Source organism: Lissotriton vulgaris, chromosome 2_1 (assembly GCF_964263255.1).
Source record: "Lissotriton vulgaris chromosome 2_1, aLisVul1.2, whole genome shotgun sequence".
Classification (NCBI taxonomy): Eukaryota; Metazoa; Chordata; class Amphibia; order Caudata; family Salamandridae; genus Lissotriton; species Lissotriton vulgaris.
This window is the reverse complement of record NC_141687.1, coordinates 181,265,917-181,281,336: the sequence shown is the minus strand read 5'-3', so window position 1 is coordinate 181,281,336 and position 15,420 is coordinate 181,265,917. Positions and strand designations below refer to the sequence as shown.

General features: G+C 46.3%; 1 protein-coding gene across 1 annotated transcript in view; it reads right to left on the bottom strand.

The window, feature by feature from the left end:
* The window catches only part of TBL2 (transducin beta like 2), an 89,538-nt gene that overhangs the window by 35,950 nt on the left and 38,168 nt on the right, over nt 1-15,420 (bottom strand). Inside the window, exons 3-4 of the mRNA XM_086954698.1 lie at nt 14,567-14,751; nt 8,051-8,202 (exon numbers count right to left, since the gene is read on the bottom strand). Coding sequence (XP_086810824.1) covers nt 8,051-8,202; nt 14,567-14,751 — 337 coding nt within the window. The remainder of the gene's footprint in view (nt 1-8,050; nt 8,203-14,566; nt 14,752-15,420) is intronic.

Below are 15,420 nucleotides of genomic sequence, written 5' to 3'. Positions count from 1 at the left end.
TCTTCCTCAAAGATCAAGGGTATAAGTCAAATGGGAAATACACATTTCCTAGAAATGCATACTGTATCAATACAATTACTGGTTCTTACTTCTGCAGAAGATTAAACATCGTATCGCTAGAGAGAACTTCTGCATTGCTGAACAGGCTCTCTTCATTTTATGATTAGACTGGAGAAACGGCAACCTCCTCAAGTCCTCATTAGTGGATTTTAAAGGGGTGGTCTAGGTTACTGCTAAGTTAATAGCAACGCTGGAATGTTCAACTACAGAACAGCAGACACCAGGACAATGCATAGGCGTCAGTTGCAAGCCAGGGAAATGCTTAATGTGCCATGCATACACAGTCAGTGCAATGGATTTTTTAACTTGTTACTAGCTGGGTAAAATAGTGTTATTTCTGAGAACTAGCATAGCTTCAATCTATCAGCTGTAAATGTTAAGGCAAAAACACCCCAAAACCTCTCCCATGAACATCTCGAGTTCAACAAGTTCTCCCCGCTAATCTTCATGTTTTTTTGGAGTTTTGGCTACCAACTCAAAACTAGCTCTCCAAAAGAGTTATATACTTTTATCCTTTGGATTCTTTGTATTGTACCAGTCTTGCTATGCACAGTAAAAAAACGTATTTATAGTACTTTAACACATCATGCCTTGTATGCACTAGGGAAATAAAAATAAAAATTCAGTTCAAGATTTTGTGGTCTTTGTAAAGTTACATTGGGCGACGATTTATAGCAAAATCCATTAAAAGAGGTGAAGTGATCAACACAGGCAGAAATAGCTGGAGGTGAATGTTAAGGAATGATGCAAACAATATAGTACTAGCTTCAAACACTGCCTTTTTTATTCTGAATGAAGCAAGAAGAACAATAAGGAGAAGGTACGGCACTCCCGATTTGGTCTAGCTCATGGACAGGGATAGGCACTTATATGCAGTAGGAACAGGGTGAATCTGGTCACAACTATGGCCCCCAATGTTTGTCATTCTCCCTCCACCTCCCATTCTTCCCGAGTTTGGTATAATGTTAAGTGCAGATATATGAATGTGAGTTGGCTCCGAAAATTAAGGCTTTACGCTGGTTTTGGAGGCATGACAAGGTAACGCAGATATCCATAAAGTAAGCACACTCTATTGTGTTTCATCATTGTAATCATACATGCCTTGACACAGCAACCCTTTTTTGATTTAACAAGGCAAAATAGGGAGCAGACACACATGCATGGGCTTTGGCGAGGGGTGGCAGCTCCGGCATGCAGCAGTAGCAGCCCATCTTTAGTATCATACATGGAGTTCTCCACAAGTAGATGGCAAAAAGTCCACTCTGCTCCTCTCATCTTCTAGCAACTCTTCGGGATCTTTGAAGACTTTATATCACACACAAAGAGAATTTGGATATTTGCATCTGTGAATTTACCAAAATTTTTGCATTTGTTAAAAAAGTCGGATAAAGAACGCCTGAGATTGAAACCTTCCTAAACTGTGCTTCAAGCCCGAGCATGAGCGGATGCTCTTTAGGAGAGGGACAGTACGGTTATGCATTTTTAGTCAATTTGGGTCTCTCTTCCAAGGCTGCCTAACTGACATTAGAGCTAATTAAGGTGACGTTAAGATGTGCGTTTGGTAAATAGGCTCATAGATGATATTTCTGTCAACTCTAAATATTGATGTACATAACCCATCTTTAGAACTGCAATGTTGAATAAGAGATCACTGCTAATTCTTACGCAAACAAAGTATTGGACTTCATGTGATATAACCGCAAGCTATGGATTCCGTCCATTTGTTTTGCTACTTATGTGAACTCTACTATTGCAGCTGTATTTGCAATGGATTACTTAATAAAATATATCTATAATAAAAAGGTTAGCACAAAAAGAACCAAAAGTACCCAACAGCATGGTCTACTGTGGCACTCAGTATTTGTTTGGAGGTACGCTCTTTAGCAATGCCGGTATCTCTAGGGGTTCCAAGTAAGGCGGTCTTGTTAATTCGCCGGTTCCTCCAAAGTATGTGAATGATTAGGTTACAAACCCTGTAAGCATCTGTCCTTGGCATGTAGAGCTGTAGATTCACATGCTTTGCATACTCCTGCCATCTAGTGTTGGGTCAGGACGTTTGCAAGTTGTTTTTCTTCGAAGAAGTATTTTCCAGTCACGAGGTAAGGTGACTCTTCCTTTCGGAGCTAGCACACATGGGCCATGACTCCATTGTAAGATTGTTTTCCCACAAGAGAGTGAGAATGGAGTAAGTACATGCGTATGAAATGTAAATAACAACTGCAACAACCAAAGGTGTCAGGAGATGAGGGAGGGCGCATGTAAATCTACAAGCCAAGAACAAATGCTTACAGGGTAAGCAACAATCAGTTTGAGGCATATGTGCTGTAGATACACATGCTTTGCATAGACTGTAGGCGAACAAAGCAAACACAAGGAGATGATGGATGGAGTGCTGAAACTTTTCAGACACTCACCCCCAGTCACAGATCTGGGCTAATCCATCATCGTTCTTTAGCTCACTTCGCAACCGCAGTTCAGACCCAGCTATATGTAAATCAGTCTTGACCCTGCGCCTCATGGGAACAGTCCAGCCCGAACGGCCAAGCCAGATCTTCCCTGAACCGGAAACAAGCATTATGGGACCGGTTTTGGGGTAACACCCCTCTTCCGGCAGGCTACCTTGAATCCAGTGGCATAGACTGTATAGAAATATTCTCCCAAAGTGGTGGATAACCAGAGGGTGTTGCAGTTGTTTGAAAAAGTGGTTTAGCACTGCTTGTCCTAAATTAGCCTGTTGACGTGCTAATACATCCACACAATAATGTTTGGTAAATGTGTGTAGTGTAGACCATGTAGCTGCTTTACATTGGTCAGCTATGGGAATGTTACCTAAAAAGGGCATAGATTTTCCTATTTTGCGAGTAGAATGCCCTCTAGGAGGTATAGTTAAAGTTCTTTTAGCTTTAATAGAACAATTTTGAATACATTTAACAATCCATTTAGAAATACCGGATTTAGAGATAGGATTTCCTTTCTGAGGTGGAGCAAATCCAACAAACAGTTGTTTTGCGAAAATCTTTTGTTCTAATAATAGAGTATAAAAGTGCTCTTTTGAAGTGTGTGTAGAGCCCTTTCTGCTACCGAATCAGGTTGAGGGAAGAACACCGGTAACTCAACTGACTGGTTAATATGAAAAGCAAAAACTACTTTTGGAAGGAATTATGGATTTGTACGAAGAACCACTCTCTTTATGAAGTTGAAAGAAAGGTTCTTCTAAGGTTAATGCCTGTAGCTTACAAACATGCCTTAATGTAGTGATATCAATGAGAAAGGCAACCTTCCATGAAAGAAATTGTAATGCTTAATTGTGCAATGGCTCAAAAGGTGGATCCATAAGCCTTGTGAGAACAATGTTAAGGTTCCATGCTGGTGCAGGTGGTAGCTTAGGTGGAATTATTCTCTTAAGGCCTTCCATAAAGGCTTTAATTACTGGAACCTTAAATAAGGATAAATGTCTGTTTTGCAGATATGTAGCTACCGCCACAAGGTGTAGTCAAATAGATGTGTTGGCTAACCCAACTCGCTGTAGATTCAAAAAGTAACAAATAATATTTTGTATAGATGTATCTAATGGATCAATTGAGTCATTACAATACACAACAAACCTTTTCCACTTTTCTGTATAACATGCTCTAGTGGTAGGTTTCCTTGCCTCTTTAAGAATTGTCAAACAATCTGGTGGTAGGTGTAGGTATCCAGACTCTACACTTCAAGAGTCAGCACGCTCATTGAGCTCCTTGGGGTTTGGAGCTATGATTTCTCTATGGTTCTGTGAGAGAAGGCTGGAAGTGAGGTGCAGCTTTTGGTGTGGAACCACTGACAGGCCTACTAGTGTGGTGAATCATGGTTGACGAGCCCATGTGGGAGCCACTAGAATCAGTGTGAGAGGTCTCGCCAAGTTTCTGAACCAGAAATGGAAGAGAGGGAGAGACTGTAAAGCGTACGTAAATCTCCCTGACCAAAAGCGCTGATGAGAGGCAATACAGACAAAAACAACAGTGGGTTGACACGCAAAGAAGATTTCTTTCGCTGGTACTGTAGGTGTGCAATGTAAATCCTTTATTTCAAATATCCTTTAAACACTTTAGGATACAGCCAACGTGTTTCACCCTTCAAGAGGGTTTCTACAGGGCAAAGTATTTAAGATTCAGAAGTTTGGTGTTTGGATACCACACACGGGACGAACTTCTGAATCTTGAGAAAATATACCGACTCTTTGGAGACGCCGGGGACCAGGAGAACACCGAGGCCTTGTGACATACCAAATTTATTAAGGCTTGGGGACATTGGAGATATTGATTATTACGAGTGACGTCCCCTGATGCCGGTCTCCGTTGGCGTTTTTTTGATCTGAACATGCGTATAGACCAATGAATCTTAAATACTTTGCCCTGTGGAAATCTGGAGGCGAAGTTTGGGCATTTTGAGTTCTCGGCTGTGGCAAAGAGAGCTATCTGTGGAAACCCACATTTCTGGACGTATGGAAGGAGACCCTGGGGAAGCAGTTCCCATTTGGGTACTTGTTGCTGCATCCTGCTGTGGAGGTCTGCAAATTGGTTGTGCATCCCTGGAAGCTGTTCTGCCAGGGGATTAATTTTCTTATGTATTGCCCAACGGTCTGAGAGAGGCATGACAACTATAGAGTATGCCCGGCACCCTTTCCCTCCCTTCCCCCCCGTTTTTTTACATAGTACATGGCTGCCATATTGTACGTCCGGACTAAGACAAACTTTCCATAGAAGGTGAGGCTGAACGACTTTTAGTGCTAGGTAAACAGCTAGAAGCTCCAAGTAATTGATGTGAAAACTTTTTTGCTTGTTGTTCCATAAACACTAAATTGTTAAATGCTGAAGATGGGCACCCCAACCTGTGAGAGATGCATCTGCTGTTAGCATGGCTTGTGGAATTGGGTCGATGAAGGGCCACCCTTTCTACCAACACTAGATCTATTAATTGAACCTGTGATTGATTCCACTGACGTGCTAAGCATTCCTTTAGAGGACGCATGTGCAATCTTGCATGAGGCACTATTACAATGCATGATGCAATGATTCCTCATAGTTGCATTAAAAATTTTACTATTAGGTATTGATTGGTTTGAAACTGTAGTAATTAAGTTTATGGGCTAGGGGCCCGATGTAGGTCGGTCGGTAACGGCCGAAAATCGGTATTTTCGGCCATTATCGACCGGTATTCAAGGATTGGCATGTAGGGGCACAATTTTACAGAATCGGTAAATTTACAGATTCTGTAAATTTACAGATTCTGTAAAATACCGAATCGGTATTTTTACCGATTCGGTAAATCTCAGATGTAGGTGGGACTCTTCTGAGTCCCAAAGGCCCTACAAAATCGGTATTTTACCACACAATCCTATTGTGTGGTAAAATACCGAATTCAGGTGTGCATGCACATGTGTGCATGCACACCTAGCCATGTGACAGACAGACATGCCCTTAGGGCATGTCTGTGTGCCACATGGCGCACATGCCTATTTGTGGGGTGCCAGAGGGTGTCAAAGTGACACCCCCTGCACCCTTGCAAAATTCGGTATTTACCGATTCTGTAAATACAGAATCGGTATTTCCCATTGATTCCTATGGGCTTCAAAGCCCATAGGAATCAATGGGAAATACCGATTCTGTATTTACAGAATCAGTAAATACCGATTGTTACAGATTCGGTATTTCCACATCTGGAAATACCTACATATCCACCCTTTAGATTTACCGATTTTTAATTACCGAATCGGTAAAATTCGGTAATAAAAAAAACAAAAAAAAAAACACAAAAAAAAACAAAAAAACAAAAAAACAAATAATCGGTAAATCTAATTTACCTACATCTGGCCCTAGATGTAGGTAAACAGTATTTACTGATTCTAAAATACCGAATTTTACCGATTCGGTATTTTAGAATTGGTAAATGCTATGTAGCAAAAAAGTCGGTAAAAATTACCGAATCAGTAAGATTCGGTATTTACCGAATCAATATTTACCGATTCGGTAAAATGGGGAAAGAGTCAACGTTGGCAGGGTGTCACATTGACACCCTGTTTAACCCCTAAATAGTGCTGGTGTGCACATGTTGCACACATACATGCCCCAAGGGCATGTATGTCTGCCACATTGCACTGGTGTAAATGCACAGATTTGCATTTACAGAGGTATTCGTTATTTACCACCAACTAATAGTTGAAGAAGTCGCAGGAGGGCAAAGCAAGTGCCCACTACCGAGTTTACTTGGGTATGGAATAGTAGCGGATTATCGAATTTAAAGCCCAAGTTTTTCACCACCTGGTTTTTGATAAGGTTGGTGGGAGTATCTGGTGGCCAGGACTGAAGGGGTGTTTCTGCATCCGAGCTGGCTCACGTACAGCCACGCAAATACCGCTGAAAGGCAAGGAATATTTAACTTGCCTGTGTAGGGCTCGTTGTTGTTCTACGTGAACAGCAGCTTGGTGTCATCTGCATAAGACTCAATTTTTGCCCATAGGGATTCTACCAATCAAAGGTGTGAGGTAGATTAAAGAAGGTTGGGCTCAGGACACAGCCCTGAGGGACCCCAACCTTCAGTTTGTGGGACAAGGCCGAGTAGGGATGGCACCATACCTCCTGTCTCCTCCCTGGCTTCGAAGACTCTTCTAAGACAACAAAGTGCAATCATGCGGACCCAACACTAGGCGGTGATCTATGCACAGATCTGAATGTCAGCAGCCCTACATGCCAAGAACAGATGCATACTGGTAAGTAGCATATTCCTTCTCTAGAAGTTTAGAGAAGGAGGGAAGGAGGGAAAATCGGCCTATAGTTGGATGGGTCAGAAGGGTCTGCCTGGGTTTTTTTGAGCAGCGGGATAACCTACGCATGTTTCCATTTGGAAGGTACTCTGGCTGACGAGAGGGAGGTATTCAGTATCTGATTCATCAGAGGGTTAATAGCCTCTGCCCTCATGGCAAGAATAAAGGAGGGGGCCGGGTACAGCGGGGAAACGAATTAGAGGCATTTTAAGGCACGCAAGGGGATTGGAGAGAAAGAGTGCACACTTCCACATTGATGGTTGGGTCATGGCCAGACTCTTCCTGATTTCCTACCGCCCCTAGAGCGACTTCATCCATGCAATTACTCACATCATTCTGTCCCGCTGGAACTTCTTTAGACCCCAACTCAATCTCCAGATCGGAGTCCAATTCTTGGATAGAGAAGCCCTCCTGCTCGGTATCTTCTTCAAAGATATCCGGATGTGTTTGATGTTCTGCGGCTACATGTCCCTTCGTCGAGGCAGACAGCTGCAAAGTCTTTTTCGATCAGAATGATCGGCAAGCGTCGCATTCTTCTTACTTGGGCTCCAGTGAGAGACACAAATTGCAGACCTCATGCAGGTCGGTGCGCCTATACTTGGAGTGGCACCGAGGACAGAATTGAAACGGAGTCCATTCCTTCAGCAGAATACTGGATATTACGGAACAGAGTGCAAGTTGACCGACGCGGCTAGGCCCGAAGGCTGCCAACAATGTCTTTTATGCTGAAGACATAGTTTTCCAATCTTTTGGACATGCAGAGAATGGTAAGACTCGTAAGAAACAATACAGACGAGGGTACAGTGGATTGTGCACCGAGGGGATCCAGAAGACCGGTTTCGAACTGGAGCGCCGCAAACCACATCCGAACCCAATGGCGGAAATAAAACAATCTAACAAGGTTAATGACCATACGCCATATCAACGAAAGGAGGAGTCACCATCTCATAACTTGAAAAGACTTCTTTGAAGGAAAATAACTTGTAAACATCCGGACCCAACACTAGATGGCAGGAGTATGCAAAGCGTGTGTATCTACAGCACACATGCCTCGAATAGTAATGTTCGTTCACGTTCTGTCCTGGTCAGTGTTGTTTTCCAAATCTAAAGCTCTATCACGACTCTGGTGTCAAGGTAGAACATACTAGAGGTGGATCTGGGCCAAAAGTATGTTTCCATCAGGGCACTCACCTGTCTCAGCAATTCCGATGTTGATAATGGGGGCTTTGTGCTTTTTAGGAAAGTCTTCAGGTGCTGCAGAGAAGGTAAAGCTGCCGTCTTCTTTCTTGATCATCTTGAAGACACGTATAGTTTCTCCATTAGCCAAACAGGTGATGAAAGCTCTGAGTGAGGGAACAGGTACATGTCATTTTTAGTTGCTGAGAGAATGAATAAGAATTAACTAAACCATTGATTTAAAAAAGAAATATAAGGAATGCAAACCATTTGAAGTCCATAAAAAAGAAATTGTACTTGTGCAGTGAAGGAAGGAGTCCCACAGGGTTTGATAACATTAGCATGCATGCACTTACATTGCATGCCTTTACCACGCATCCATTACAACGCAATGCCCGTACCACAAAGATAAGTGTGTATAAAGTAAGTGAAATCAATATACCGATCTATCTCTATTAGGGTGGACCCCTAAACCCCCTTCCATTTTTAGGTCTAGGACCGTCGCGCTGCGAAGCAGTGGGCGGAGTCCGAAGATTTTATGTTTTTGAGTTAGGGGGGCTTGAACCCGCCCCTCTTCTCCATTGGCTGGCTTCCTAAACGGAGGCCAGCCATTGGAGGAGAGGGGCATTACTCAGTTGAAGCCCCGTCTTTTTCTGATTCGGGGGAGTGTTTTTTGCGTTCTTTCGCCCTGTGACGTCATCCGTCACTCAGAACGCAGAAAACACGCTTCCAATTCCGAAAATTTCGGACGTTTGCGGCCGCCATTTTTTGTTGTTGTTGTTGTTGTTGTTGCCCGGAACAGCCTCGCTGCCACTCCAGGTAAGTTACCCCCTTTCCTCTTAGCCTCAGTGTCCCAGCGCTCCTGCTGATTCCCAAGGACTAGGCACACAAGTCAAAGAGAAGGGTGGGGGGGTATTTTCCCAGAACAGACTGTCCAGAGACAGGGCTCGTTCTCTTCTGCGAGTGCTGCGGGGAGCGCTGGCTGGATACCCGTCCCCGGGCCCCAAGCAGAGGAGCGCCCTTTCCTGCCGGTGTTCTGAGAGAGGCTGCCGGTCCCACCCTGCCCACCGTGCGCACTTCCTCAGGATGCCGAGCCTTCCCACGCCAGGGATCAACTCTCACGGATTAAGGCATGGAGGTGCGGCCGCTAGAAGAGACAAACTCGGGCCCTGGCGGGCCCCGTAATAGCATTCAGCGGCCCAGGCCAACCTGTGCCGCCACACGTGGCAATACCGGGGAGAATGCACCCCTGCTTGAAGTGCAGGTAATCAATCCCCCATTACATCTATCCTGTCCCGTACTCCCCTTGGCTACCTCTCGCTCACCCCAACATCTCTCAAGAGGCATTGCTCTCTGCAAGTCCCAACGTGTATCTCACCTCACATTGGCTCCCCAGCTTTCTGCTCAATCTCCAACCCCAGGGATATCATAGACATGAAGCCCTCATGTGACCCACATCCCTCGCCATTCGTTTGTCTTCCATTTCCATCTCCTTTCCCATCTGTTCACCACTCCCTCCCCGTTCACCTTTTTCTCTTCCCGCCCATCAAAACACGCCTCTGTCGACAACACTAACCTGCCTTTATGGCCCAACTCCTTCCCACGTATCTGACTCCTGGTCCATCGCCGCCTGGCACATCTGCTTTAGCCCCCATGAACAACCACCCCTTTGCCCTTCGGTCCCGTTCCCAGGCACACAACCTTTCAGGCGCTACAACCAGCCCGATTATGGAAAGTGCACCCTTAACTCTTTTCAAAATTCTACTTCTTTCCCTTCATTTGCTCCACCTCGTGTTACTGCACTTTAGCTTTCTCTTGCCCCACCTGCCCATCTTCACACCTCCTTCTCACTGATACCTGTGTCTATGATTGCCTGCTTGTTGGGCCGCCCATCTCCCAGCAGTCTCTCACTTGGAAGGACCAGGGTAGATTTCTGCAAAGTCGGGGCCCGTGCAGAAAGGGATGGAGGACTGCTAACGAGCCGACTTCCCCTCACGGCTGGGAGAGTCAGCTGAGCGAGCATGCAGTGGTCTAGGGTCGGGCGCCTCCGTCTGCCTCTGCAGTCCAAGGCACTGGCAGGGAGTCACCCCTCTCTCTGTCCCCTTCATGCAGGGATGCGCTCCGGCTGGTAAACCTGTTTGTGTGTGTTTGCCTGTTTGTTTGCTGCTGGGGTCTGAGCTGTGTGATCTGCTGCCCGTCCCTCCTCCGCCTCTTCAGATCTGGGTCCACCTGCATAAATGAAAACACTGCAGAGAAACACATTGATGTGACCCGCTCCTACCGTACTCTCCCTACTCCAGGCCTCTCATTAAAACATAAGGCAAAGTAAGTAATTATTAAGCAAGTATGTTGTTTTAATGGCTGAGGAACGTGCTGGAAAAGTGCACCTCTCATTTGAGTGAGTAAGGGAGAAAAAGGTTGTTTTTGCCACTAAATCATTCCTTCTTGCTGCAAATCTGTGTTTTACTCATCAATGATTTATTTTTGTCATGTCTTTATTGTTTATTACACATTATTTGGGCATTTTTCACAATGACTTTCATGGCAGTGTTTGAATGTTTTTCCACACGGATTAGTTTTCCCTCGCTGTGCTTGCTCCCCTGGCTGTGCTTGCTCCCCTGGCTGTGCTTGCTCCCCTGCCCCCTGGCTGGGCTTGCTCCCCTGCTCCCTAGTTCCTCCAGCCCCCTGGCAGTGCTTGCTTCCCTGCACCCTGGCAGTGCTTGCTTCCCTGCACCCTGGCAGTGCTTGCTTCCCTGCCCCCTGGCAGTGCTTGCTTCCCTGCCCCCTGGCAGTGCTTGCTTCCCTGCCCCCTGGCTGTGCTTGCTCCCCTGCCCCCTGGCTGTGCTTGCTCCCCTGCCCCCTGGCTGTGCTTGCTCCCCTGCCCCCTGGCTGTGCTTGCTCCCCTGCCCCCTGGCTGTGCTTGCTCCCCTGCCCCCTGGCTGTGCTTGCTCCCCTGCCCCCTGGCTGTGCTTGCTCCCCTGCCCCCTGGCTGTGCTTGCTCCCCTGCCCCCTGGCTGTGCTTGCTCCCCTGCCCCCTGGCTGTGCCTGCTCCCCTGCACCCTGGCAGTGCCTGCTCCCCTGCACCCTGGCTGTGCCTGCTCCCCTGCACCCTGGCTGTGCCTGCTCCCCTGCACCCTGGCTGTGCCTGCTTCCCTGCACCCTGGCTGTGCCTGCTTCCCTGCACCCTGGCTGTGCCTGCTCCCCTGCCCGGGCTTGCTCCCCTGCCCCCTTTCTGTGCTTGCTCCTCCCCTGCCCCCTGGCTGGGCTTGCTCCTCCCCTGCCCCCTGGCTGGGCTTGCTCCTCCCCTGCCCCCTGGCTGGGCTTGCTCCTCCCCTGCCCCCTGGCTGGGCTTGCTCCCCTGCCCCCTGGCTGGGCTTGCTCCCCTGCCCCCTTTCTGGGCTTGCTCCCCTGCCCCCTGGCTGTGCCTGCTCCCCTGGCGGTGCTTGCTCCCCTGCCCCCTGGCTGGGCTTGCTCCCCTGCCCCCTTTCTGGGCTTGCTCCCCTGCCCCCTGGGTGTGTGTGGGGCTCTGGGTGTGTGTGGGGCTCTGGGTGTGTGTGGGGCTCTGGGTGTGTGTGGGGCTCTGGGTGTGTGTGGGGCTCTGGGTGTGTGTGTGTGTGGGGCTCTGGGTGTGTGTGTGTGTGGCTCTGGGTGTGTGTGTGTGTGGCTCTGGGTGTGTGTGTGGCTCTGGGTGTGTGTGTGTGTGTGGCTCTGGGTGTGTGTGTGTGTGGCTCTGGGTGTGTGTGTGTGTGGCTCTGGGTGTGGGTGGGTGTGGCTCTGGGTGGGTGGGTGTGGCTCTGGGTGGGTGGGTGTGGCTCTGGGTGGGTGTGTGTGGCTCTGGGTGTGTGTGTGGCTCTGGGTGTGTGTGTGGCTCTGGGTGTGTGTGTGGCTCTGGGTGTGTGTGTGTGTGTGGCTCTGGGTGTGTGTGTGTGGCTCTGGGTGTGTGTGTGGGGGGGACCGTGGGTGTGTGTGTTGGGGGCTCTGTGTGTGTGTGTGTGTGTGTGTGTGATGCTGTGTGTGCGTGGGGGGCTCTGTGTGCCTGTGTGTGGGGTTCTGTGTGTGTGTGTGTGTGTGTGTGTGTGTGTGTGTGTGGGGCTCTTTGTGTGGCTCTGTGTGTGTGGGGGGGGGGGCCTGTGTGTGTGTGGGGGGGGGGGCGTGTGTGTGTGTGTGTGTGTGTGTGTGTGTGTGAGGGCGGTCTGTGTGTGTGTGTGTGTGTGTGGGGGGGGGCTCTGTGTGTGTGTGGGGCTCTGTGTCTGTGGCTCTGTGTGGGTGTAAATGCAATAGGTCATGCATTTGCGAGCGATTAACCTATTGGCATTGTAAATGACAATGCCATTTAACGATTAAGCTATTGGCAATGTAAATAACAATGCCATTTATTTAAGATTTAAAAAAAAAAAAAAATGTCACGAGCAATGCCAATAGCTCTACCTTTAATAATGCCAAGACCATTGCATTGTAAATGCTTGTTTACAAATTATAAAAATAATATCAATTCCCAATGATGTCTGTCATCAGACTAAACAACAGTGAAGACTGTGCCACCGGTATTTTAGCCAAAGTCAATGACGTCAAAGGCGGTGCCATAAGCACCACTGCCAGACACATCCATGGGTTACTTCCTTTGAAGTTCTCAACATGGCTCTGAACCAGGCAGCACTAACATTATAGAAATCTGCCTTAGCCAAAAGGGACACAGACCTGGGACCAAAGTTGCGGGAATCGCCACTGAAGTGGCTAGCACCACACGAACAGGATAAGCTCTGGAAGGCGCACCACAGTTTCCTTGCTTGGACTGTAAATGACGCTTATTTGAAGGACTCAACATGACTGAAGGGAGCCCTAAAGGTGGAAGCTTGCCCGAGGTTATAATTTTCCAGTACTGGTATAGACCCTGATGAAAGGTCATGGTGTCTTCCAGCTTTCTTATGGAATTTGGTCTGATGACGCCACTCGTAGTCTAAGGAATCGTGGACTCCAGGTGTCCCTTGAGCTTTGTGCCAAGGTGTAAATGAGGTTAGTTGCCGGACTACAGCAGGCAGTACCGACCAGTGGATCACAGACTGAAATAGTCTCAAAACTTCAAACACTGGTTTTGTATATTCACTTTCTTTATAATTTTGGCAACTATTATGAAGTCCTGAAGAAGGCTGCTGCACCTCCTATGAGGGCACTAGCCTGAAACATGTTGACAGTTGACCACCTAAGCACTCTTTGACAGATTAAATTACACTCTGTTCCTTCAATGACTGCTCCACGGCAACAAGTACAAAGTATTACAAAAGCGCAAAAAAGCGTGCTTGCTATCTTGGAAACCATGATTTCCATGAGACCCCTAGGGCAGCTTGGCGTTTATATCTGTGTTCTCAGATTCTTTAGGTTTTAAGATTTCTGTTCCAACAACACAATCCATGAAGGCAGAAATGCGATTGCATTACCCGTGACATGTAGCATTTTAAGGATCTCTGGGGTGTCTTTAGGTCGGGCGTGTGGCATATGTTTTCTGGAAGGAGCAATAAATGCCTCCATGAATAAGAGTATTTGGTATCCACTTTTAATACCTTAACAAACATAAAACAGTACATTATTTTTTTATGTGCAAAATAAATTGTTGGTGCTTTTCGGAGCAGATATCCGTTATCAAACATTAGAAATTATGACATTCTGTTAAAAACTTTAAACAAACTGCACATTTGCACTGTGAAGAGTGTTTCTGTAGAGGGCAAAGACCACCCACTCCAAAAGTGAAATTTATTTTATTAAAAGAAATATTTTATGAACCCTTGAAGCGTAAATTAGGGTAAAAAGTTAAAACTAAATACGCTGCTAGGAAGTAAATCTGCAATCCAGTCTATTTTTATCAATCAGTGACTCCTACCACTTACGATCTAAACACGTGAAACAAATAATCAGTTCAAAGTTTGGAAGACGGATGGCTATGGGGCACTGATAACCAATTCGATTTAAAGGTGTTGGGTACTGCAACAGAGACACAAATTCCTGCAGCCCTGACTCTGGAGACAGCTCATGCGTGCTGCTTATGCTCAGCCTAAAAATGTAGGGGTAATAGGGGTGATGGTGATATTAGGGTTAAGGGATGAGAAGAGATAAATGGGGGCAAATTTATTTTTAGGGTTAACCGGTAGGTTGAAGTAAAGAGGGTAAGGGTAAATTTGGGGTGCTTATAGGTAGGGGAGGTAAGGATATATTATAGATCTATATTTTTTTTTATTACACACAAATATATATATGTGTATACACATATGTGTGTATATACACACACACACACACACACACACACTCAGACATTACAATACGGGGTAAAGCCATTCTTGGTATTAAAGCACATCATAAAGGTCAATGCGTTAGAATGCCTGCGGGGTGAAGACCAGAGTTGTAACGTCAGATATGCATTCAACAGTCAAATGTATTTTCAACATACCTTCTTGTCTAGGGGACATTTGGCTTGCTCCCACCCTCTGTTCTATATAGTTGAAGTGCAAAGCCATGGTACATACAACTCTTTTTACAAACCTGGAGTCTGGGCTGAAGCGCACATGGGTTGCATGGTCCAGCTCAACGTTTGCTCGCAAGCTTTTGTGCTCTCGATCCAAGAAGTCCTTGGTGCTCCATATCCGAATAGTGCGGTCATCTGCACAAGAAGCCAGGTACTTGCCATTGCTGCTGAAATCCAAACAAGTCACATTCCCACTGTGTGCCTAAAAATAAATAATTGTTTATGAAGGTTAACGGGTAGCTCTATCAAGCAGTGCTCAAGGAACCAAATGAGCAATAAAGAGTGTCAACATGCAACTCCTAGGATCCAACATATGCACGCGAAAGGCAGCTCCTTGGCTGAGATGAGCAAGCAAGAGGAGACAGGAAATTTGTGACACAAAAAGCACACGGAATAAGAAAAAAAAATGTAGGATTTGGGTAAGGCGATTCTTCCGCATTGCAAGTATAGGACTGGCAACTTCTTGCATCTAATGGACCACGTATTCAGAAAACTCCGGTGATCCAATAAAGTACTGGCAGTGCAAAAAAGATAGTTTTGGATACATAATTATCTATTCAGCTTGGGATTACAGAGCCAACTAAAGATAATTAAACATCACACTCAATGATTGAACGAAATGCAGAGGCAAGTCATTCTCAGGATCTCAAAAAACATACATAATCTTAGGCAAACCCTTTGCATTTGACAAACACTAGGCCCAGTTTTAATCAGTCATATCCAGCAAAACGGGCAGAACATGCATTGAACAAATACCTGCAGTTTCTCTTAAAAAGAAGGATATACTGGTTGATTACCGGCCAGGGTTCGGAGGATGACTATCTCAGCATTTATCTTCCTGCACTTATCACCTGTTTAGGCGGGATTTACG